The sequence below is a fragment of the Phyllopteryx taeniolatus genome, chromosome 3 (genome assembly GCF_024500385.1).
Source record: "Phyllopteryx taeniolatus isolate TA_2022b chromosome 3, UOR_Ptae_1.2, whole genome shotgun sequence".
Lineage (NCBI taxonomy): Eukaryota > Metazoa > Chordata > Actinopteri > Syngnathiformes > Syngnathidae > Phyllopteryx > Phyllopteryx taeniolatus.
In genome coordinates, this window is record NC_084504.1 from 17,314,811 (window position 1) to 17,341,265 (window position 26,455).

At 39.8% G+C, this 26,455-nt stretch overlaps 1 protein-coding gene across 5 annotated transcripts in view; it reads right to left on the minus strand.

The window, feature by feature from the left end:
- The window catches only part of arb2a (ARB2 cotranscriptional regulator A), a 223,235-nt gene that overhangs the window by 58,908 nt on the left and 137,872 nt on the right, over window positions 1-26,455 (minus strand). For 4 of the 5 annotated variants that reach the window (XR_009787689.1, XM_061767227.1, XM_061767224.1 and 1 more), the window contains one exon: window positions 21,366-21,450. Coding sequence is in view for 4 of the 5 variants with exons in the window: in XM_061767227.1 (XP_061623211.1) it covers window positions 21,366-21,450 (85 nt within the window). In the remaining variant the exon portion in view is untranslated. Of the gene's footprint in view, window positions 1-6,861; window positions 7,160-21,365; window positions 21,451-26,455 lie in introns of those variants that run through there. The other variant, XM_061767225.1, reaches the window with a different exon arrangement.

Consider the following 26,455-nt stretch of genomic DNA (forward strand, 5'->3'; position numbering starts at 1 on the left):
AATAATGTGTCCCCCAGTGAATGCAGGCCTCAGATACCTAAAACCTTGAGGACAAAAAAAGAAAAGAAAAAAACCCCATAATAATATTCAACAAGTAGTTTCATTAACCTCAGAAGAAAATGTAATAATGTAGAGTACAAAGGCCTAAAAGCATCCCAGTGGTCCATTGCTGTGACAGATAAATTCTGAAACATCTCTGTTTGTGCTGTTATGAAGCCATTTGTGAAATACAAAGAGCAAGGGGGTGGGATGGAGAAGAAAAGGATAAATGAAAAGGGGTGTTGGAAACAGGCCGGCAGTGGTCCTTGGTTGAGAGGTCAGAATGAAGGCAGCGCGGCAATGCCCACTGTGGGCACTCAGCTGGAACTAAACGTGGACGCTGAGATGCCAACTACTGGAGCACGTCCAAAAACCTGCTGCGCTTTCTCTCGCTCCCTTTCTGCTCCTGATTCAACAATAAGTGGGAGCCCACCCCACCTCCGCACAAAAGGTTCAGTCAATCACTCAGTCAAATAGTTTAACATTTTCATTATGGAAAGAACAAGGATGGCAGGGCGGGGTGGAAGATCGCTGAAGGAGATGAAAGTGAAGGACAGTGGGGTGAACTTTATTCAAAATATTACACTCATCCATATTATAGCACCTCCGTGATTGCGCTGCGTGTGCGTTTGTGCTGTACCACTCTCTTTATATACACACACACTCACCATCTGTGAACACCAACACATGACAGCGCAAATAGGATTACAGTATGGAGGAAGGCAATGAGGATGATCCAAACACCATAATATCATTTCTTAGAGGGCGTGGGTAAAGGGTGGGGGCCGGGGGGTGGGGCAGGTGTGGTGTGAACGACGGGTTTACCAGGAAACAGGGCGGGGGTAGACAGAGGCTTAGTTGGTGAAAAGTTCAAACCTAGAGTGCAATGATCTAATGGCTCTCTCCTTTTTGAACCAGGGCTTAGTTTATGCTTGGGGAAAAAAAGAACATACATAAACTAGGCCAGAATTGAGCAGATGAAAAGTACCATGAATAGAATTAGGGACAAATGGAACGCACCGGAGTTCACACAAGTCAACTCTTTAGAGGCAGAACCTCATTTATTCTTCAAAACTATTTGATTTGACATGAGGTATTGAAGTTGCAGATTATAATTTGTTAACTATACAGTGCATTGTCATTTTTATCCCACAGCCAGTAATGGAAATAGAAATAATGCATTTTAACTGTCATCATCATAAATTATTTATTTTAAGTAACAGTAACATTGGCTGATTTACATATTCCCTTTTTGACAACAGTTATAAAAGTGTAAATGGCAACAAGGGTGCGCTAATGGTTAACATGTTTGTCTAACAGTTCTGGGTTCGACTGTGTGGAGTTTGCACGTTCTCCCCCGGCCGGTTGCGTGAGTTTTTTCTTCGCGGACTCCAGCATCCTAGGTTCTAAAAACATGCGTGTCGTCTATTTGAAGAGTAAACTATTCATAGGTGTAAATTTCCAAATTACATGACCTCAGTGTTGGCACACATTTAAATTTAGAGTTCTAGAAGAGGTGAACTGGGGCAGTTTATGTTAAACAATCTTTGTGCCATTCCATGTAGTTGGCCTTTAATGGAGTCAATTAATATAGGGAGGGGGTAATGGTGTAGGGATAAAACATAAAAAATAATGTGAAGGGTCGGTGTATAGTGTTTTAAAGAGTATGTAGTTGGGGTTTGAGAAAATTTGTAATGGGTTATTTGGAAATATATATTATAGGAAAATTTGGGGCAAGGGTCTTAATAAACTTGTATAAGTGTTATTGGGTGTATGTTTAATATTGGGTTTAAATTAATTGGTGGTTAATGTCTTGGAATATTAATGTGTTATTGTTAATAATTTGATGCATTGGTATGTGGTGAAGGTAGTTTTTTGTTGGGTGGATTTGTGTTTGTTGGATGATTTTTGGTTTGATTTGTAGTTGTTATGGGTTAATGAATGGAGAAAAGGTTTAATAAATAAATAAAAAGGTAGTATATATATATATATATATTGATATGGAGATTGTGTGGGAGTTGTGATTTATATTTTAATGGAATTTTTTGTTTTTGGTTTATGTGGGGGGGGGAGGTTGATGTTTAGGTGTTATATTAGATATTTGATGTATTTAGATAGATATGTGTTTTTTTTAATTTTTTTGATGGTTTTTGTTGAAGGGAATTTCAATATGGTTTAAAAATGGGGGTTGAGTGATATTATTGGTATTTAGAATAAATGATTTAATGAGTATGAGATGTTGGGTTGATGGATAGATGGAAATATATGTTTATGGTTGAAATATTTGGTTTAAAAAGTATATTATTGGGAATGAAGGAGTATAATAGAATCAATGAATATAATGTTTTAAGAATATATGAGAATAGATCCAATGACTGTTATTCATGAGGGAGAATTGGAGTGGAATAAGACAAGTACCCTTAAGAAGAGAAAGGTTAAGGGGAAGAAAGAAAGTTAAGAAGAAGAGAAGAGAAGGGAGAACAGCCTTGAAGTTTTTTACACTGACCTAGAATTGACTCCTTCATCTGGGATGTTAGCTATACTAATTACTGCCTGATAGGTGCCCGGTGCCAAACACAATTCATTTCCCTCCAGTTCTCCGAGACGCTGCTCCAACAGCTGGTGCCAACCTCACTTAGCACTTGTGAAGTGTTTGCAACACAAAGTGCAAGTCACAAGCTCTTACTCTGCTCCTTTACTAGAAATCTACTCTCTTTTCTTCAGGCTTTTTTTTATCTCACCACATTTGTTAGGAGGGCATGGTAAAGAGTGAGCGCGGCGATAACATCTAAAGATCAAATAGCATAGTTTTTCTAATAAAAATATTAATTCATAAGCCGAACAAAGGAAATTAAGATGGCTGTAAAGAGCTGGAATACTGACACCAGCCTTTTACTCCTCAAATAGCATCCTTTGTGGTTGGGTTTTGAAAAAGCGACAATGATTGGGGGAGGGGCTTGTATGTTTCCATGGCATTAGAGAAAATTCCATTATTGTATTACTTCAAATCTACTCAACTATTGCAGCATATAAGTAGCAAATCCATCGGGAGTGGCTCTACGAAAGTTTGTTTCAGAATTAACTGCAAGGGATAATGAGCTTTGCAAGTAAAGCATATGGCAATTCTGTCAGCCATGGTATAACACAAGTGAAGGAAAAGGCGTACGTCTCATTTGTGATATAGTGGCACCTTGACTTACCGAGTGAAATTCATTTTGCGATCGCGCTCGTAACTCAAAACACTTGTATTTCAAATCATATTTCCTCACTGAAATTAATGGAAATACCACTAATCCATTCCAGCCCCCCAAAATACACCAACAAAATGGCTTTTAAAAAAAATAAGAAACTACCACTGTAGAATATTTTCTAAAAACATACAGTAAAAACCAAATTAAATAAAGTGTAAAGAATTGAACAGTTTCTGCATCATAATTTCCTGCATTCAGTCAATAAGCATTGTGTCTGGTATGTGTGAATTGGCCACCAATGGCTACTATAATATATGCAGAGAAACTACACGTAGATTTAATGATGAAACACAGAAGACTGTCACAACTAAGCTGTAGTGATAGTAATCCCTTTGGGATAAAGGATAGGTATAAAGGATAAAGAATATATGCCTGCAAGTATTGTTGTACGATTCGTCTGTCTGTGTTGCTACATTTTTTTTCAAAGTTTAAAAGGTTTATAAGTACCGCACATCAAAGCTAGTTTAGTTAGCCCGTTTTGCATTGTGTTAAAGCACTAAAGCGAGCGGACGTTGGTAAGGCAAAGTTATGCGGTTTGGTTAAATACACAATTTGTAATTCTCTTGGTTTTATGTTTAGCTTTACATCAAACTTCAACTGGGAGTGGCAATAAACAGTTTGAAACAAGCACTTGGCCTCTGTTTAGAATTGTTGACTAGATGCCAAACTAAAGCTTGTTCAAGGATGGAGAACATAACACTAGTCAATAGTATGGTGGACTAACTGGTTTTCCTGCCACAACTTCCAAACTTAGTGTGATGACCAACGTGCGAGCGAATCTGTATCTGTAAGTGTGTCTACATGTGGAGGGCCTGTCGCTGAGCATATCCATGCACATGCAGATATCTTTGTGCACATGGAGTTTGTGTAGGAGTATACGTTGACAAGTGAGTCGTGCGATTGGCGACATACTGGCTGAACAGCATGAAGGAGGAGGGCCGGACGAGGGGGAAGGCTCCAAGATAACGAGATAACATACTTTGTAACCACTGTCTTCAACTGGGTATTTAAACATATGCATAAGACATGAATGGCTTGTCACATCTCTACGGACAAGAAAAGACTCATTATAAATCGTCAATAATGTGTCAAATAAAATCATTTAAGAGTATACGAAGCAGCAGGATCGAAATTTTGCCATTACAAAGATGATAATAATGCTCAGTTTTGTGTGATACTGTCAGAGGGATATTAAAAAATATATATAATATTCATGAATATATAGTTATTAGTTGTTTATAATATTTTGGTTACCTTATAGCTTACACAAGACTGAAAAAAAATACTCGACATGATTGCATTATGATGAATCATTCCAGCTAGCAAGACACATTAAGTTGCAAACTACCCATTAAGATACAGCTATTGCCAAATTGCTTGAGACATAGTAGACTATTTTCAGAGAAGTCAGCCGACACAGGTCATAGGTCACTGTGGACTGTCTAAAGCGGTGACAGACCGCTGATGGTCACAGGGGTGCTGATGGATAAACACATCAGGAGGAGGCAGAGAGAAGGTTTGAGGATTAGGAGATTTCAGTGAGACAACAGCACAGCCTCTCTCATTACTCACAGTCACAACAAGCACAAGCAGCACAACAATTCTCCAAGCATTTTATAATTGTTGCTTCCAAGACCACAAACAAGCTATGTTATTGCCTGCCAGTCTCTACTCTGTGTTGCTTTCCGTGGGGGGAGGGGAGAGGAGGAAAAAATAAATAAAAATCATCCTCTAATTGGGGTGTTTTTCTAATACGTGCACACATTGGTTTTCGGAAGCTGTTTGTTTCCTGTCAGGGAGATGGTTGGTTAATAAAGTTTATATCTGTCAATACATGGCACACGCAGGGTCGCAGCTGCTGACTCAAAACCACCACTGAAATATACTTTTATCAACGTGCATATAAAAATAAACCTCTCTGAAAATGATGATTACAATTTAAAGCTAATTATGTTGACTCAAGAGTGTCTTAGTTTTTATTGTGGTAAAAGTGGTAAGAATATCTTGTCACCGGTTGCATGATTTCTATTGACTATTTAAAGTCATAAATACACTTACAATACATTTAATTATGTGCTAATTTGTGAAAATGGAGAAGTTCACAGTTTATTTTCAGAGGCAACAAAGTTTTAAGTTCGCGAGACACATACAGTAGACAGTCAATAGAATCATGCATATACACACACACACACACACACATGCACGCACGCACGCACACACAAACACACACACACACGCACGCACACTAAATTGACTGTTTTCCAGATGTTAAATCACGGAAAGGATCATCACAACAGTTGGGCATACGTGTGTATATGGATGACTTAGTAATTAATTAATGTAATTAGCAGCTAAACATTGTGAAATGACCTCATAACCCATAAGAACAATACTGCATTAATTTACAGTACGTCAATTTAGCGGGCTGATTTGCTTCAACAGAAATTTTCATCCATCCATTTACTGAGCCGCTTATCCTCACAAGGGTCGCGGGAGTGCTGGAGCCTATCCCTGCTATCATCGGGCAGGAGGCGGGGTACACCCTGAACTGGTTGCCAGCCAATCGCAGGGCACATATAAACAAACAACCATTCGGACTCACATTCACACCTACGGGCAATTTAGAGTCCTCAATTAACCTACCATGCATGTTTTTGGGATGTGGGAGGAAACCGGAGTGCCCGGAGAAAACCTTCAACAGAAATTTGAATCATAAAATATAAATCAACAGTAAATAACATTTAATGGAAGCTACAGGAGGAAGCATTTGCTGATTTTCTTTTCTTTTTTCTTACAAGGTGAGAATAGTCTGGTATATTTGCTCAGGAGGGCTCAATGTGGACCCCATAGAGGTGTGTGTTGTCTTAAACGTGATGTGGGACTGGTGGGATCAGGAATTTATGAGCGTTTACAGTGACACACTCGGTTGATTACTCAATAGATTAGCCTCTCTCTGCACTAATCTACTTGATCCCTTTAACTGAATTCACCTTATGGTAGCATCTATGGGGAACCCTTTACATAGGGTAAAATAGGATTATGTGTGTTTCAGTAGTCACACCTGCAGGGAGTCAATTGTGTGAACATGGTGTGAACGTTTCCCATATTTTAACAGGAAAGGTAGAATTCAAGTAATGATAGCCATGGCCTTAACCCATTTAATGGTATCCTGTATGCTAATAAATGTCAAACTGATACTTTTGAAACAAAGGTTAATGTTTCAAGAACAACCTGTACCATGTTTTAGGTATGGCAGTTTGAAGTATTTGTACAGTATCCTAAAAAATTTAACTGTGACACTTGTTGCTACAGGATGAGGGTGGTTTTTCATACTTTTCATGGTAGCAGTGGTTAGGATTTGCTGTGACCCACTGGGGGTTTATTGGATTAATTTCACCCCATGGCTTGAACTTTAGACCGGTCTAAAGTCAACAGAATTCAGGATGTAATTATGACATTTCTTATTTGACGGACTATATTGGATATCCATATAGTGGCAAGAAATGACATTCCAAAAAAGATTAACTAGAATAAGACAAATAGACTCGACCACATTTTTTCACAATCATCTTTACTCGATAGTAGAGCAGCCATCAAATATGTTGGAAGGTTTGTGTGTTCTTCCAAGTAGTTTGCCACATGTTTAGGTCAGGGGTAAAGGCTGGGCGGATTACAGCCTATATCAACTCAATGAGAAGAGGCCATATGGGCAAATGAGATCTATGTCCGTGAAGCACTAATCTGGGGATGCCCTCTGTGTGACCAGGGATGGACACTACCCACAGCAGCTAAGAGGCTTGGGGATTCGTGTATCCAGTATGTTAGCTCCCCCATCTGACCCTGGCTTCTCAGGGAGAGAAGAGCCTGACCTTGGAGAAGGAAGACCATAGTAAATACAGTGCCATGAAAAAGTATTGGCCCCCTTCTCTAATTCTTATATTTTTGCATAGTTTCCCCACTTTGTTTAAGATCATCAAACAAATGTAAATAGACAAATATAAGTGAACTTAAAATCCTGTTTTGAACTGGTGATTTCATTTATTAAGGAAAAAAATATATATTCAAAGTTACCTGGAAAAAGTAATGGTATATGAAGTCCTGTGCAACAACAAAGATGCTACTAATGGTTGTATTCAAATCAATATTTTCAGAATGAAAAACAAAGAAACTTTAAATGCTTAAATTAAAATGTCTTTGGTTTATACTTAATTGAATATATATTTTTTCCCATATCACCTTTTCTGCACTCCCTGGACACAGAGTGGATACAATGATTTCATATAGAAAATAATTTCAAATATTGAGTAAACTGCTTTCTGTTTGCCCTTTGGCAAAAAATAAACACAGCAGTAAGAAAAGCAAGTGTAAAATATAAAAGAAAAGAAAGAAACAAGAAGGAGAGGCATAATTACTGGAGATTATGGAAGGACAAATGGACAAAATCTTAAGGAGCTAATAAAAGTGAATACAGAACAGTCCTCATGGGCAAATCTGGCACTAAGATGATAATGAGATTATAAGACCTCACTATATTGCAGCAAATTGTATACGTGTTTCATTGAACCTTGTTGAACTTTCATTTATGTACACCAGGCTTTCTCCTATTTTGTATCCCCATTGCTTTATTTCCTGCTGAATGATGGTTACGGAAAAAGGATGATATGATAAAAAGCATCCTGGATAATTTATGGAACGCAAAGGTGAACTGAAGACCACTGATTGAGTTTTGGAGAAATTCTTCTAGTTCGTATAATCACAGCAGACAGTGTTGTTAAAGCTGTTAAAGTAATAGTGCCCTTATATTGTCATAATACTTCTTATGGGCATGTGCAACATAAACATACCACACACATTAATTAATTAATATATCGTGAATCTTGTGATAGCTAGCGTGTGTCTAATGAGATTTGTTTTCAAGTTCTTTCATGGGGGTTAAGCAATAACTCATTAAGGAAAGACTGAAGTGTGTGCTGCAGAATATATGACATTGTAAGTGTCCTTATATCCTTACTAGGGTCGCGGGCGTGGTGGAGCCTATCCCAGCTATCTTCGGGTGAGAGGCGGGGTACACCCTGAAGTGGTCGCTAGCCAATCGCAAGGCACATAGAAACAACCATTCACACTCACATTCACACCTACGGGCAATTTAGAGTCTTCAATTAACCCGCCGTGCATGTTTTGGGGATGTGGGAGGAAACCGAAGTGCCTAGAGAAAACCCACGCAGGCACAGGGAGAACATGCAAAATCCACACAGGCGAGGCCGGATTTGAACCCAGGTCCTCAGAACTGTGAGGCTACTGTGCCGCCCATTCGGAATCATATTTATCGATTTAACTGCTGTACATCTGCAATATAATCACTTCAAAATGGCATTCAAAATGAATCAAAGTGTTTTTTAAAAACATCATATTCACTGGACTCAGTAAAGATGATGAAAGTAGAGTCGAAGTCAATAAATCGATGACATCATTGATTTTTTTGTAGTGCTACAAGTGTCATCACACGATGCCGTAAAACACAAGTGTTGTCATGTTGGTATGTGTTGTCATATGAGTAAAGGTCTCATTAACACACAGTTGTTGTCCACACATTATTCGACATAACAGTTTGCCGACAAATATGGAGCTTCACTTTGTGCCACTGCCCTCGTTCCTCGCAGACAGTCTCATGGTCCAGCTCTTAAGAAAATGTTAAGACTAGCAGCAATCAGAATACCCACAGCTCGCGAGGCTAACCGGTATTCTCATCCACAACCAGCTTATTTTTGTAGTGTTGGAACTGCGCAGATGTATGAACACGGGACATTTCGCTGCTCTACAGACCTTTTATAGTCTAGCGACAGCTGCAAATGGGAGTTTTAAGTCCTCAGTAAAATAGCTTCTAATGAAGAAGCTGTATCAAAAATTCAAAGTACATTATAAGTTTTGATTGACTGTCAGCGAGGTACCAATTGAAAAAATATGTTTATTATTGAGGTTGTAGTTTGACGCAGAAGTGCACTACATTATTTTGAGAAATGTTTCTCAATATAACAGAAAATCCTCGAACCAACTCCACAAAGAAGGCCCGTAATGCACGGATCTGCCAAAAATGCTATATGTGGCCATCATTTAAAGTGGTTAGGATGATGTAGTGGGGCTAAATTGAAGCATTTTTAATTAACCGATAAGTAAGAAATAAACTGAATACTGTAAATGTAAAATAAGTAGAATAGTTAGCTTTCCCTAAGCAGTGTTAATTACAATACTTTACTCCTGATAAATTCCTGTGAGAATAGCATTTTCTTGCCCCCAAAATCTATACTGAACCATAAATTAAAAACACATTTTAAATGCAGCTTTGAGATGCCTGAACAATAATTAACTCGACATATTGATCGCTTTCATCCCCTCCGTTTGTCTGCTAAGACAAATAAATGGTCGTACCCTTGTCTTGGTCATGTAGCAAGGGGTTGTTGATTGACCACGACGGCATATCTTTGATAATCCTGATGTACGGGAAGATATGGGTCGGGCAAAATTCAAAGCACTGAACTTGATCAATAAACAGGAACAGTTGCCTAGAATGGAAACAAAGAAGTCTATCAAAGCAGTCAAGCGTTGGATTCAAAGGAAATGCCCCCATGAGAAAGGCAACATACATGACGGATCAGATTGCCTTGTCACCATAGAATAAGTGTGACCTGACAATGATTGTGGGCATCCAAGCTCGCATCTGCAAAACGATTGTGTCAGATTCATCTCTTTCCCAGAAGAGAATAGGAAACACAGGAGGTCAAAAGAAGGTAAGATTCTCTGATGGTGCTTGAAATCTACTGAATGTCAGCACATTTCAGTGACATCTTTCTTTCCTTTTTGTTCAACTAAGAACAACATTTGGAAAAATTGAGAGAAAGATGAAGCAGCTTGCACAAGGCTAGGTCAGCGGCTTAAAACCTATTTTGGCTTGTTAGGATAGAACACTGAAAGGAAAAAATGTTTGCTGATGTTTAGAATCCTTACAGTTTTGGAAAGTTGCTCAATTTCCAAATAATAAAAATAAGAGAGGGTGTGAATAGGAGATGTTTTTAAGTCGTAACGACAGATGTTTTTTCCACTCATCTTACTAACAAATGCATACAAGGAGTTTTTTTTTTCTTGAAAGCATAATCAATTACATTTGAAGCATAGTGTTAGCTTCTCACAAAGATATAATTTGCCTGAAATACCCACAAAGTTGTTAAAGTTGTTCTTTTATTCAGATACTGTTCTTAGCAAATAAAGTGCTCTAATGTTACTGTATATTTGGTGTTTTGTGTTATGATAGGATGCTTTTATCAAGAATCAGCATCCAATAAAGCGCAACACCCTGGAGGTATGCTCACTTCAGATAATCATATATGACAGCATTAATGCTTATAGCTTTTCATATGACATTTGAATTGATCAAATTTTATTCTATTCTATTTTTCTATTGGCAGTTTCTCACATGGTTCATTACAATTGTGACTCAAACCAATGCCTGAGACAGTCACAATGAATCCAGGCCAAAGGTTAGAGTCCGGTTCACCAGAGTTTCTATTTCCTGCTACACACGGCAATATGTCGCGGTAGGGCTACAAAAACACTGAAACGCATTTGTGAAAATATGAGATGGCCTATTGAGGGCATTGAGCGGACTTCCAGATTAACAAGATGAAATAACACAGATGTTCAAGGTGGATGATGTTAATTTGTGTGAGCCCAAGTTTCCTCTTGGAGTAAGTCATCACATAAACCTGTGTGTTTGTGCGTGTGTGTAGTAGGGGTGTCGAAAGCGAAAAGCTGTTTCACGGTCAACAGTGCATGGCTCAGGGAGGTGAGGGTTAGTGTAAAACCTAAAGTGGAACACAGATTTACTGTATTTGTGTGTAGAATGCATGTTTCTCAATCTTAGGCTAGGGGCCCAAAACAGCTCTTAGTTCAATTTTCATTGGGCCCCCAGTTGTCTAAGTAAAATTTTTTATTTTTATTTTTTAAGGGAAAGACCTTCTTGATTAATGTAATAGATTAAGCTCTGTTGCGCTCCTTAATGTTAATAAATGTTGTGGCAAAACATACTGTAATTTTGTAAGTTTGGCTACTACAAAATCAAATTTGGAAAGTAGGTCTAAGAATATTATTTTGTGAATACTGTTGATAACTATGGTATTCTAGTTAAGGTATGGTAAAAACAAAAAGGCAAAATGCAATGCGATACATTTTTAATTTCACTTTTTCAACCTGTCACCTGGTCAGGTCTAAACTGAAAAAAATAAAATAAATAAAATAAAATAAAATCGCGATTAAAAAAAAACATATGGGATATATGGGAGCGCAATCTCAGTCCATGTGCTCAAAAACAACAAACCGGCATTAAAAACAAAAAACACATTGAGCCCCTTAACAAGACTCATTAGGTTTAATTACTACATTGTGTTATGTTGCTTGTAACTGAATATCTGGTAATTAAAGTACAGGTAAGACATTAACCTATCTTTGTTAGCCATTAATCAGTGTTTACCTACAGAGAGCTCAGCCGTTGTAACTAATAATCGGCTTGGACAATGAGTAATCACCCAACAGGAAGTGTGTATATGTGCGGGCATGTTTTATTTGCTAATAATTTTTTTTCTCTCCCCTAAACTAAAGCCTGGTCTTTACCAGAAATGGGTCAGTAAACTGAGCATCGCAAACAGCGTAGCTCAAAATCGTGAGTCGAGGCGTTTTCCTCTCTACTCATCTATCCCTCATCACACCTAAATCATCTCAAACTCTCCCGCTCCCTCGTGTGCCTGACTCTAACTCCTGCCTCAAAGTGACATTTTTGGAAGAGCTTATCTAACTCCATCCCATTTTCCAACTACTTTTAATGTCAGTTTAGCAGGTAGGATAGTAATTCCACTTAATTTGCATAAAGGCAATACGCAAACATTCAGGTTGGGCGCTCCCCTCTCGACAACTTAAAGGTCAGATGACAAAGATGTTATGGGGTCAGTTAAAATTCGTATTTGCATTGTTTAGAGTGGGTACGGAAAGTATTCAGACCCCCTTAAATTTTTCACTCTTTGTTATATTGCAGCCATTTGTTAAAATAATTTACCGAATTTTCACGACCGTAAGGCGCACTTAAAAGACGTACATTTTCTCCAAAATGGACGGCGCGCCTTATGTGTGCACCGAGTTCCAAAATCTATAAATGTTGTTGTGTGATGAGCGCTCCACTTGACTGACTGGGAGTATTTCCTGCCGACACGCTGCTTATACAGAGGAAAAGCGGACGTGGCTGAGGACAGCATGTGGACGTAAAGGGGGAAGGGTGCGTGTGAAGGAGGACGCTAAAGACACTCTCCCAGTAGTTATATATCGCCGGTCAAGCCAGCCTCCACTCGTAAAGTAGCAATCAAGCCAGCCCGCCCCTAATTTTGTTCATACTAGGCATTACAGTAATAAGTTGCCAAATCGCGGCGAAAGCCTCCTTCAAAATAAAAGCTTCCCAATAATACGGACGTCAATGCTCTATAGTTAAGGAATGCAACCAGCAAGGTTAATTTGAATCTTGAGATGCATTCAAAAATGTAGTTTATTTGTTTTCAGAGACTTTGATTTTGAAATACAATATCAGATCTTCATCAAACCTCTTTTAGTGGAGTCCTTGGTGGTCTGTCACACAGATCTGGACATGTCTTGCGATACCAATGTGATTATGTTGGGGTGGCTTTGGCTCAGTAGGTCGAACAGGTTCGAATCCCTGCTACGACTGTCCGCATGTCGAAGTGTCCTTGGGCAAGACACTGAACCGTAATTTGCTCCCAGTGGGCCTGGCAGCGCCCTCGCATGGCAGCAGTCGCCTATTGGTTTATGAATGTGTGTGTGAACGTGAGGCTTTGTAAAGCGCTTTGGGCACTGTGATGATGTAGATAAAGTGCTATATAAGTGCAGTCCATTTACCATTTATTTTTCCTAAGATATGAAATAAATTAAATTTTTTAATGTATCTAAAGATTCAAATTTTGCTGGTTGCATTCCTTAACCGAAGAGCACTGACGTCCGTATTATTGGGTAGCTTTTATTTTGAAGGTGGCTTTCGCCGCGAGTTGGCGACCTATTACCGTAATGCCAAGTAGGAACAAAATTAGGGGCGGCTGGCTTGACTGCTACTTTACGAGTGGAGGCTGGCTTGACCGCAGTCGAAAACTGCACCTACGAATAGACATGCTTACGAAGCACAGTTTAAACTGCAAGCTATCAGTTACGCGGAGGAACATGGGAATCGAGCAACCGCGAGAGAATTCAAGATCAACAAATCCATGATTTGCAAGTGGAGGAAGCAGGAAAACGAGCTTCGCCAAGTCAAGAAGAAGAAGCTGATTTTCGGTGGAAAAAAAAGAAAAACAAAACGCGGAAACAAGGCGAGGTGGCCCGAGTTGGAAGACCAACTCGAGCAATGGATAAATGAACTCCAACCGCTGGACATCAGTGTAAACAGGGCGTTCAAAGTGGGAGCCATGGATGACAGATGGCGAACACAGCTTTACTAAGACTAGGAGGCAGCGCCAGGAGAGTTACGCCACAATTTGTGAATGGATTGTGGATGCTTGGGCTAACGTGTCTGCTTGCACTGTTGTTCGAGCTTTCGTAAAAGCTGGCATCATTTCTGAGGAGCCGCACGGCAACGAGACTGACACGAACCTGCCGTGTTTGATTGAGAACTTGCCCAGCTCTTCATTTCGGATACAGAACATGAGTACTTTGATGGATTTGTGGATGAGGATTGATCAAAAAATAACATGAGTACATTGTTAAATACTTAAATAAAGCACAACCGAACTCAGTTTTGCCCCCCAATAATATGTATTTAATAATATGCCTTATGTATTTGTTAAATACAGAAATAGAACCCGTAACTGAGACTGCGCCTTTTAATACGATGCGCCTTATGGTCGTGAAAATACGGTAAATTATTTTTTTTCCTCCACACAGCACCCCATATTGATAGAAAAAAAACAGAATTGTTGAGATTTTCGCTGATTTATTAAAAAAGAAAAACTGAAATATCACACAGCCATAAGTATTTAGACACTTTGCTGTGACATATATATTTAACCTGTGCTGTCCATTTTTTCTGATCATCCTTGAGTTGCTTCTACACCTTCATTGGAGTCAAGCTGTGTTTGATTATACTGATTGGACTTGATTAGGAAAGCCACAGCACTGTCTATATAATACCTTACAGCTCACAGTGCATGTCAGAGCAAAGGACAATCATGAGGTCAAAGGAACTGCCTGAAGAGCTCAAAGACAGAAATGTGGGAAGGCACAGATCTGGCCAAGGTTACAAAAAAAAAAAAACCTGCTCCACTTGAGGTGCCTAAGAGCACAGTGGCCTCCATAATCCTGAAATGGAAGACGTTTGGGACGATCAGAACCCTTCCTAGAGCTAGCCGTCTGGCCAAACTGAGCAATTGGGTGAGAAGAGCCTTGGTGAGAGAGGTAAAGAAGAACCCAAAGATCACTGTAGCTGAGCTCCAGAGATGCAGTCGGGAGATGGGCGAAAGTTCTAGAAAGTCAACCATCACTGCAGCCCTCCACCAGGCGGGGCTTTATGGCTCGACAGAAGCCTCTCCTCAGTGCAAGACACATGAAAGCCCACATGGATTTTGCTAAAAGACACCTGAAGGACTCCAAGATGGTGAGAAATAAGATTCTCTGGTCTGATGAGACCAAGATAGGAATTGTTGGCCTTAATTCTGAGTTGTATGTGTGGAGAAAACCAGGCACTGCTCATCACCTGTCCAATACAGTCCCAACAGTGAAGCATGGTGGTGGCAGCATCATGCTGTGGGGGTGTTTTTCAGCTGCAGGGACAGGACATCTACTTGCAATCGAAGGAAAGATGAATGCGGCCAAGTACAGGGATATCCTGGACGAAAACCTTCTCCAAAGTGCTCAGGAACTCAGACTGGGCCGAAGGTTCACTTTCAAACAAGACAATGACTCTAAGCACACAGCTAAAATAACAAAGGAGTGGCTTCAGAACAACTCCGTGACTGTTCTTGAATGGCCCAGCCAGAGCCCTGACTTAAACCCAATTGAGCATCTCTGGAGAGACCTCAAAATCGCTGTTCACCAACGTTCACCGTCCAACCAGACAGAACTGGAGAGGATCTGCAAGGAGGAATGGCAGATGATCCCCAAATCCAGGTGTGAAAAATTTATTGCATCATTCCCAAAAAGACTTGTGGCTGTATTAGCTCAAAAGGGTGCTTTTACAAAATACGGAGCAAAGGGTATGAATACTTATGGCTGTGTGATATTTCAGTTTTTCTTTTTTAATAAATCTGCAGAAATTTAAACAATGCTGTCAATATGGGGTGCTGTGTGTACATTAATGTGGAAAAAAAATTAACAAATGATTTTAGCAAATGGCTGCAATATAAAAAAAAAGAGTGAAAAATTTAAGGGGGTCTGAACAATAGCCAAACACAGCGCCCTACACTCTAAATGCAATGCCGAGCAACATGTTAGAATATGAGGAGGAGTCTTTCGGCATACAGGAGCACTGAACTGAACTTGGCATCGTCAAACTGTACATGTTTGAGCCGATCAGGAGGTCAGAACCTGACAGTGACGACGACGAGCAGCCAAGTAGCAGCTGTACAACAGAAAAAGAGAGTAGCCACTGGGTCGATGTGACGGTATGTCAAAATGTCTTTTTATACAGTCATGGCTAGAAATAATGGCCCCCCCAGGGGTGCCAATATTTTTTAGCACAACTATACATATTCTATATTTATAAATGTTTCAGTGACACGGCACACGCTTTTACATAGTATGCAGTCTTCCCATATATTGTGTGCCCCTTGCACGAGTAGCTTTATAAAATGCCACACAGAACATCTTTGCCGTGTCTGTTGGTTTGTCACACAGGCAAAAGTACAGACGATACTACTGACAAGTACTCTTTTTTTTCCCCTACTGCCCAGTGCATAATAACCATAAGAGTTATATATACAAGAAAATCCTCACTACTTGTCTGCGCCGCTTTCCCGCTACACCGTGGCGGCTGCGAGATTTAGTTCTCTTGCTAGTGGTTGAGGTCCCAATGGCCGTTGGAAAATAGCACCGCAGCTGGTTTCAGCCTCTGCCTAACTACACCTGTGTATCCAATGCTTTCTGCTAAGTCTTTCGCATAACACGCCAGTTCAAAGTAATCAGCACAGAGTTTGGAATGCTTGCTAGGCACCCATAGCTGACCATGTTTCTTCCCCTGTCGATTGACTTTCCCTATTCACTGGTCACATATTCCATTTTCACTTGGAAAGCCAAGGAAACTCTTGACACTGCCTGAACCATTTATACAACCATATGCCACACAATAAACCGTTGTGAAATCGCTAAATCATAAGACAACAAATATACAAGGACGGGAACAACAGCATGGAACAATAGCACACAACGCCGAGTGAACAGGCTGTTTGGCTAGTGTTAAGTCACAGCCGAACACCAGAAGGCGCTACATGCAAAAAGCAGAAGGCGCATTCGGAATCATCCATCCATCCATCCATTTTCTGTACCGCTTATACTCACCAAGATCGCGGGCGTGCTGGAGCCTATCCCAGCTATCTTCGGGCGAGAGGCGGGGTACACCCTGAACTGGTCGCCAGCTAATCGCAGGGCACATATAAACAAAACAACCATTCACACTCACATTCACACCTACGGGCAATTTAGAGTCTTCAATCAACCTACCATGTATGTTTTTGGGATGTGGGAGGAGACCGGAGTGCCCGGAGAAAACCCACCCAGGCACAGGGAGAACATGCAAACTCCACACAGGCGGGGCCGGGATTTGAACCCCGGTCCCCAGAACTGTGAGGCAGATGTGCTGACCAGTCCTCTACTGTGCCGCCCATTCGGAATCACATTTGTCAATTTAACTGCTGTATATCTGCAATATAATCACTTCAAAATGGCAGATGTGGTTTGTAAAGGGGTTCTAGAGTTATCAAGAAAAATTTTAACATCTTTGTCCTCGGACCTTTCATTGGGAACAATTTGTTTTGCAATGCAGAAAAAAATTATAATGAACTGAAAATAAATACTTCTATACAAGTATGAGGGATTCAGGTCTAGGTTTTAATTGATTTACATTAGAAAGTTGAAATGTTTCACCATCCTTCTCCAGGAAATTCTAGCTCTGTCCTGACTCATAGAGGACTAGCAACAACAGACAAACTTCCTCCATACATCCTCCCTTCTCTGGAGCCAAATGTTTTGGGGTAGGGAGAACACAGTTGTCATATCATCACTGCAGCACACATGGAGGCAGGATGGATGTGGAGGAGGGGAAATGTACGGCATAAGAAGTGCATAAGGAGGAGAGGAATGGATGCAGAGGCAGAAGGTTCAAAGGCTTGACTTTCAACCTGTTTCCTTTTATGGCTGCCTGAGCAGTCTTAGTGCCGTAGTCTATGCAGACATCCATCTTGGAGGAAATTTAAAAAAAAAAAAAAAAAAGAAGAAAAATGCACACTATTATGACCAAACTGGGCTAATTTTCTAATCGCATCAGCGATTCATGACAAGAAATGTTGAGCTTTGTGATGACACACATATATAGAAAATAATATATTAATTTTTGAATAAGGTTAGTTGACCAATAATAGTCATAAAAAAGGTTTAAAAAGTAAAATGAAAAAAAGGTATTTGTGTGCCGAAGTGTCCACAAACATTCCCCAGACATGGAACACACTCAAAATACTTAATTTGCTATAAAAACTTTACCATATTATAATTCTAAGGCGCTTAAGTAAATATGTTTCAAATAATTAAAAAAGGCACTTTCCGAATAGATGAAGCACACTTGCGGCACGGTAGACGACTGGTTAGCACATCTGCCTCACAGTTCTGAGGACCTGGGTTCAAATCCGGCCTCGCCTGTGTGGAGTTTGCATGTTCTCCCTGTGCCTGCGTGGGTTTTCTCCGGGCACTTCGGTTTCCTCCCACATCCACAAAACATGCACGGCAGGTTAATTGAAGACTCTAAATTTCCCGGAGGAGTTAATGTGAATGGTTGTTTGTTTATATGTGCCCTGCGGTTGGGTGGCGACCAGTTCAGGGTATAACCCGCCTCTTGCCCAGATTCAGCTGGGATGAGCTCCAGCATGCCTGCGACCCTAGTGAGGAAAAGTGGTATGGAAAATGGATGGATGGATGAACTACATAATTAGCATGACAAGTGCTGCGCTTATACGAGCTTAAAGTACCTTCACAAACTGCACGATCAAAATACAAAATCCTGCCTAACTTGGAAATCATTTATTTGACATTATTTAAATTGGGTTAGCGTTGGAGGTAATTCTTTTTCTCCTACTCTCGACCCTACACAAACTTCAGTATTCTTTGTTATCGCAAAGCTATCTTTATAGTGTCGTGATGATAACCTAAAGATGTAGGTTCTTAGAACGCATATAACTTCGTAGGACATTCTACAGACTGCCATCAGGAACAGGTAAGTGTGTGTATTCCAATAGAGATCGAGTGGTGTTTTCTGTAGCTAAGAAACTATGTAGTGTGAACACTGACAACCCCCACCTATACACAAGCATGCTGCATACTCTTTGCATAGCAACCTCAACTGGACAATTCATGGTAGCAGAAGAGGTGACTGCTGAGGGCGCTATTTTTATTGACTGAAGTGCTGGGCCACAGTACCCTGACAGCCTTCCTTCAACCTCGTCACCTCTGCTGCTCTGCCGCGACTCTCGCGACAATTGCCGCTGCCTGCGAACCTGCCAGGCTGCCAAGGACACAAAGACGACCGAGCCAACCTTTGACATCAGAAGCTGCTACCAAAAGACCAGAGACAAGCTGAGTTGGCAGCTTTGTTAACAGGCCTGAGCCTGGAATCTTTTCAGCTCACTTTAAGTCAATAGCATACACATACACACATGGTGTCAAATGGTTTTGTGCTCCAACCATACCATTCATGCCATGTTTGAAAAAGTGGGACCTGGATCTCTGGACTCAAAAGGCTGCTGTTTTTTCATGCTGCGTTGAACACCAGAGCAAAAAGTGACATTTGAACATGAAATACAGCATGGGTTTTATACCGAAGGCTAGCTGACATTTGAAGTTGCTGATTCACCGTTAGATGTCGAGACGTACCACCCACACAACACCGTGTGGAACATGGTGCTGTAGTGACCGAGATGAGATAGTGGTGTTAGAGAGGTATTCAGTGACGTGGTGCATGTGAAAAATGACCTATACTTTCACAAGCATTTCCCAGACGAGATATAGAGAGAATAAACCACAATGTCCTCATGAAGAGGAAAAAGATGTCTTCCAAGGTACCTGTGTAGTCCAAACAGGTACAATGGATATAAAAAGTCTACACACCCCTGTGTTCAAATGCTAGCTTTTTGTGAAAAAAAATAATACAAAAACAAAGAGACCAAGATAAATAATTTCAAAACTTTTTCTAATGATAGTTTGGCCATAAACCTGTACAATTCAATTGGGTTTTCTTAAAAAATACTTTCAAGAGGAGAAGTAAATTTAAATGAGTGAAATCATGTTTTTTCACAAGTATGCACACTCTCTTATAACTGTAATGTGGCTGTGTTCAGAATTAACAATTGATATTGAAACTCATGTTAAATGGGAGTAAACACACACGTGCCACCATTTAAAGTGTCTCTGATTAAACCCAAATACATTTCACCTGTTCTAGAACTGTAGGCTGACAATTTATTTTTTATTTATTTTTGCTTTCTCGCAGAAGCCTGAAGGATTTTTGCTCACACTGAATGCTATGTGAAACTGTTCATAACTCCCTCCAACTTGACTAAGGCCCCAGTTCCAGCTGAAGAAAAACAGCCCCAGAGCATGATGCTGCCATGATTATGGTTCACTGTAGGTATGGTGTTCTTTTGGTGATGAACAGTGTTATGTTTGAGCCAAACATACCTTTTGGAATTATGGCCAGAAAGTTCAACTGTGGTTTCAAAATTCTTCAAAAACACACTTGATTTCTCCCAAACGCATGTTGGACAATGTGCTATGGTCCGATAAATTGCACAGGTTATAGGTGATATTAATAGCGTGAATTTTTAAAAATAATTTAAAAAAATAATAATTTATCTTGGTCTTATTTTTTATATCACAAAACCTGGCGTTTGAACAGGGGTGTGGAGACTTTTACATCGACTGTAAGGCTAAAAATAACACATTAACAGTTATGAGTGTTTTCCTGACTTCTCAATCTTTGTGAGCCTTGAATGTCCTTTTGAGTCAGGTGCTCGTTTGCAAATATTCTAGGATGTATGTTGGTTTTCCAAAACACTTGCAATCATCATCTCTTTATCAATGGTCGTGTTGAGGATTACAGCTTTCATCCCTAATCCTACATTAAGGACACATTCTCATGATGGCTGTGACATCATCAAGGCCAGTCCGCTGCAGAGAGGGCATGGAGACAGAAAGCCAAACACCACAGGGGCGGATTAAGCGATGCAGCTGAGAGAGTGGATGATGAAAAAGAAAGAGGAAGAGAGAGCGCAACCAAGATGATAGAAATAGAAACAAAATCAAACAGAACTTTAGGGTTGGGAATGAGACACCGTGGATTTGCGTTCCATGCTTCGGTTTCTTTGGTAAAGATTAATCACGGTCAGTCTTCTGATCAACCTAACCAACCCTTTTGATCGCACAAGTTGGAATGTAAATAGACATACTGGACCTAGAAACTGTGCCTTTCAACAATGATGCACCTATCAGCATTAATATATTATATTATATTATTATATTGTATATATATGTACTTTAAAACTAACTGCACTTCATTACACCCTTGATTTAACCACTTTTCACTTAAGGTCATTAAATAACTTTGTTAAATCACATAGAAAAAATCTATTTTGGCAAAATGTGACGCTGAGCTCAGTTCACTTTATACTGTATGTTTAGTATCAATATTGATCTTACATGTATATTCTAAAGTTGAAAGTAATCACAATTAAACAAAAGAAAAAATTCAATGTTATACTGTGTAGGTCTTTTTATGTTTGGTACCTGCAGAGACGCGTGGGCAGTCCGGCAGCATGGAGTCCAGAGGCGTGTCCAGCGGTTCTGGACTTGAGACCCAGTTACAACAATGCTATGAGGACACACAAAAACAAGATGATGAAACTCCAAGAGCACATTTCTCTAAACAACAGACACTTCAATAATCAATAGTAGGGTTTTTGATACAGCTCTTGTACTGGATCACATTAGACTGTGCAAGTGTACCAATGTGAGAGGCCGGCGAATGTAGGCTAAAAGAAGAAACTCACTTTAATGCAAATTATGATATGACAAAGAAGACAAAAACATGTAACAAAAGGGAGATGGAGGAGAAAATGGAGATGCAGGAAAACAAAGAAAAGCTGGAAGGGGGCAGTAGTGGGAGAGTGTGTAAGTGAAGTGTGTAAGTGAAGGAAGGGGGGAGGAGAGTGAGAAAGAGACAGGAACAAGCAATTAAAAGCTCTGTGACATGTTGGTTAGATATCTTGCTGTTTGTTTGTGGTGGAAAGCAGAGTTCTTGTGCCATGGGGAATCAGTGGCTGCACCAGGGGAGGGAGTCTGCCCAGTTTGCTGACCCATAACCCCCTGCCAACACACACGGTCGTCTCAAACTCCCCAAGTGGTTGACAGCACCACTGTCAGAAAAAGGAGTGGACCTCTTTATCCACTTTAGCTCTCTTCATCTTCCATAGACTGCACCCCTCTTGCTACATACTTGCTAAAATCAAACATAGAAAACCATATGCTACATTGGTGTGTATAGTTAAACTTGTCTAATGCAGTTACAGACCTACACCAAGCCTTGACAATACCACCCGCGAGAGATTCCTCTCCCCTACCTTAGTGGATAGTATAAATGTGTAACTAGGGATCGACCAATTATCGTCCTGGTCGATTATTGGTGCCGATATTCGGCATTATAACGCATATCGGCATCGGGCCATTTAAAAAAAAAAAATCAGATGACCAATAAGAAGTGAGATGCTGATGACCCTGGGAACTACCTGCACTTTTTGTTTTTGTTTGAACTTAAAACATAGATAAGTAAAAGATTGACATTTCAGTTACTATGTAATTTCGGAAAACTTTTTATTGTAGAAAACTTTAGGGAGATCTTTATGATTTATTCATGTCGTAAATCTGAAAAGTTGTTTAACAAACATATGCTTAAAAGCACTTAAAGTTGTGTTGGAGTTTGTATTATTCAAAATTTTGCAATAGTTTCCCTTTTACTGCAAATGAATATTGGCTCCAAATATTAGTTATTGGCCTCCTTGACTACTACTAATCGGTATCGGCCCTGAACAAACCATATCTCTATCAAGAACAATAAAGAAAACGTATTGCTCAATTACAGCCTTTGAAATAATATGTACGGTACTTTATATCAGATTTTTTTTTAAACAACTACAAATCTTGACTACATGTTCAAAGTCAATAAATGATGAACAGGACAACTGCATGTACATTAAGTGATATAGTAAAATAAATGAGGCGCACAAAAATTAAGATACATGTACTGTTACACCCCACACAGTTAAGTTTTTGACTCATGTATATCAACATAATGTTATTTTACAAAGAAAAACTGATCTGGACGCATGTAAAATATTTTGTTATACAGTGGGTCTGACAGAGTTCCGCCCCAACGGCAGTGACGTAACCCAAATTTGTAAGCAAGTCGGAATATGCCGTCATCTATCACAAACCCATCTAAGCCATGAATATAAAACAATCCAATGAAAACCAGTAACTACGGCGGTAACTGAGCATGCCTTCTTGTGTCATGTGACTGTATTCTTACACAACTGTGCAAACTAGTTCACTGCGCATTGTTCATTGAAATGTCGAATGTCAGAATGGTCAGATACACTGTAATTTTTTACTACTTGTCAGCGACCCAGTTTTGGGTCCCGACCCACTAGTTGAAAATCACTGCACAAAAAATAGTATACAACTGCTAAACAAACATGGTGGACATCTTCTGTGATATTTCTTTTAGTATCAATCAGTTAAATAGCGACTACAAACATTTGCAACAAATACTGTATGTTTGTTCAATTTACCAAGTAGTCTGGCACTTAAAAAGGAAGTCCATGGTAAATAATAGCTATTCATAAATTACAATAGAAAATACATCTAAATGTTAAAGCCAGGAATAGAACAATTGAAGTGGTCAAAATTGTGTTGTGTGCAAAAGAAAGAAACAGAACCGAGGGAGGTTTGTTTTAAAATATCAGGATACGGCTTTAAAACAGTCACAAGTATAATTTATTGGGAAGGGAGTAAACTAGGTACCTAAGATTAGCTATACTAATGTCACACTGAACAACTCTTCGCTCAAGTCTTTGCTCAACTACTTGGGAGTTTTTATTTTTGGGGAGATGGCAACATATCAAAGTATATTTTCCCCTGTCAGAGAGTGTGTGTTTGTGTGTGTGCTGAAGCAGGGTGACGGCAGAAAGGGAAAGAGGGCGGCTGAGAAGGAATGCTTGGAGAAGACGTTTGCCTGATAAGATAAAAGTTCAATAGAAGAAAGAGAACATGTAAAGAGATTACAATGTGCAGCTGGCGTCCTTCTGAATCACTGCTTATCTGCTCTTGTTTACTTTCACCCTGGTCCATTACAGCGTTGTGCAACAACTTGTGTGTCGACTGCTGTGAGTGTGGGTCACGCGTTGAATTGTGGGGGGTCTCGAGAAGCTTACAGGCTATTTTGCATTTTTGCACTCAGCGACCTTGACTCCCAAGGCCCTGACTGACAAATTTATGAACCCTCTCCCACTTTAGCTCCCTGAACACCCAAACATGACAAACACTACATGCATGCCTATAATGATGTATTCTATTTTCTTATTCTTCATCTGTTTTTGTTTTTCTGTAGGAATATTAAACGCAAACCGAGAAGATAGCTGAAGGGGAAGTTAACCCAGCTGTTGTTGATGGGAGCTCCATCAAAACAAATATTTTCTGTTACTGCCTGTTTGACATGTGCGACATTTCTCTTTTGTCCCACCCATGATATATTTAATTCAAGCTTACAGACAAATATGGAAACTCATGGCGGAGGTGATTATGATGAAACATCTGCCCCGTGTACACAAATCCTTGGCAAATATCAACAAGACATGCAAAAATTCCATTGGGATGTGTAGAGAAATTACTGTTATTAAGATAAAAGCAATAGGCTCATGTGAGATTTGCTGAAATCCAATGCAGGGAAATAAACAAGAATATAAAAAAAAATGTGGGCCAAATATAAGAACGTCCATGTTTTTCCTTGCTTCACCTCCAGGTTTAAGAACAGTAAGCAGATCAGAAAAATATAGGAGCAGGAATGTGATTTTATATGTTTTCACATCCTTCAGGTTGCAGCACATTGCCTTGACTGCTACGTTAAGTGTCCCATTGTGTCTCAAATAAGTCATTCGGCCAGCTGAAGGTGGCTGGAGAGAGGGGAAGGAGTGGTGCCTTTCAAAGGAACCCTCTTCCCTTCACCTTGACCACCGACACCGGGTTGGAATGGATTAGTTAAGGCAGCAGTCCATATGTGCACACAAACGTTCAACCACCACCGACGGCTGGGCCTCCACCACCACCACCACCGACGGCTGGGCCTCCACCACCACCACCACCACCGACGGCTGGGCCTCCACCACCACCACCACCGACGGCTGGGCCTCCACCACCACCACCACCACCGACGGCTGATGCGGAAGCTGGCAGCGTAAAGCTATATGCAAACATTGCCAATAAAAGAAACAGGGGGCTGCCAAACCCCGCAATACTAAAGCACCGGAAATGGAGGGCGTTCCAAACCGTTAATAACTCTAAATTAATATGGGACTCAACACGTAAACCAAAAGGCATTCTTTGTGCACATTTAAATATACGAAGCATTTTAACGAAAAGTGATCAGGTCAATCACCTTCTCACTGACTCAAATATTGACTTCCTCTGCCTATCTGAGACATGGCTCCATGAATCTTCGCCCTCAGCAATACTATCTGTACCTGGTTATAAAATGTTTAGAAACGACAGACAGGGTTCTAAGGGAGGAGGTGTTATGATTTATGCCAAGGTCACTTTTAATTGTAATGAAATACATGTTACAGATGAGAATGGATTAGAATTTCTTGGACTAACTGTTTCTTTGTCACAGCAAATGTCTTTTATTCTTGTAGTTATTTATAGGCCTCCCTCATCAAATGCCGCTTTCTATGAAAAGCTGGAAATGTTACTGAAACAACTCAATCTTGCAAAAGAGGTGATAATAATGGGTGACCTAAATGTTAATTGGGAAGTTAACAAAGTTAGGAAAAAATTGAAAAGGGTTATGGATGATATGGATATGACTCAGGTTATTAATGGCCCTACGAGAATTACAAACTCCACCCGAACTCAGATTGATCTAGCCTTTACTAATAGGCCAGAAAGGATCTTGAAGCCATACAATATGCTCACAGGATTGTCTGATCACAATCTTATAATGGTTTCAAGAAAATTAAATAAAAAGCGCTTCAAACCCTTGGCCACCACTGAATCCAATAGGATACCAAAACATGAACAACAAAATTTCCAAGATTCCATCCAAGAAGTAAACTGGGATGTATTACTCGCTGGTAAAAATTTAGATGAGGATTGTTCTAAATTTGCCAACAAAATACAAGAAATTATTATACAATTTACACGGATAATTAAACTAAAAGCTAGAAAGAATGGCCTGCCTTGGTTAAACACATTTATTCTGAAACTGATGAAAGAACGCGATCATTCCTTGAAGTTGTCGGTCAAATCAGGATACAATAGACAGCACTTTATCTCACTGAGAAATAGGGTAGTGAAAGAAATAAGAAAATCTAAAGCTGACTTTTTCATTACTGCTCTGAATAGTGCGAAGGGAAATTCAAAAATAACCTGGAATTATATTAAAAAACTATTGGGTGTCACACAAAATAACAAAACAAAACTAATGCAAATTCAATTAAATGGAAACATCCTGACGGAACCTCTAGTGATGGCTGATGCTTTTAACAACTACTTCATTGAATCTGTGTCAGAAATCTCTTCTAAGTTTGCAGTAAAACAAATGAAGG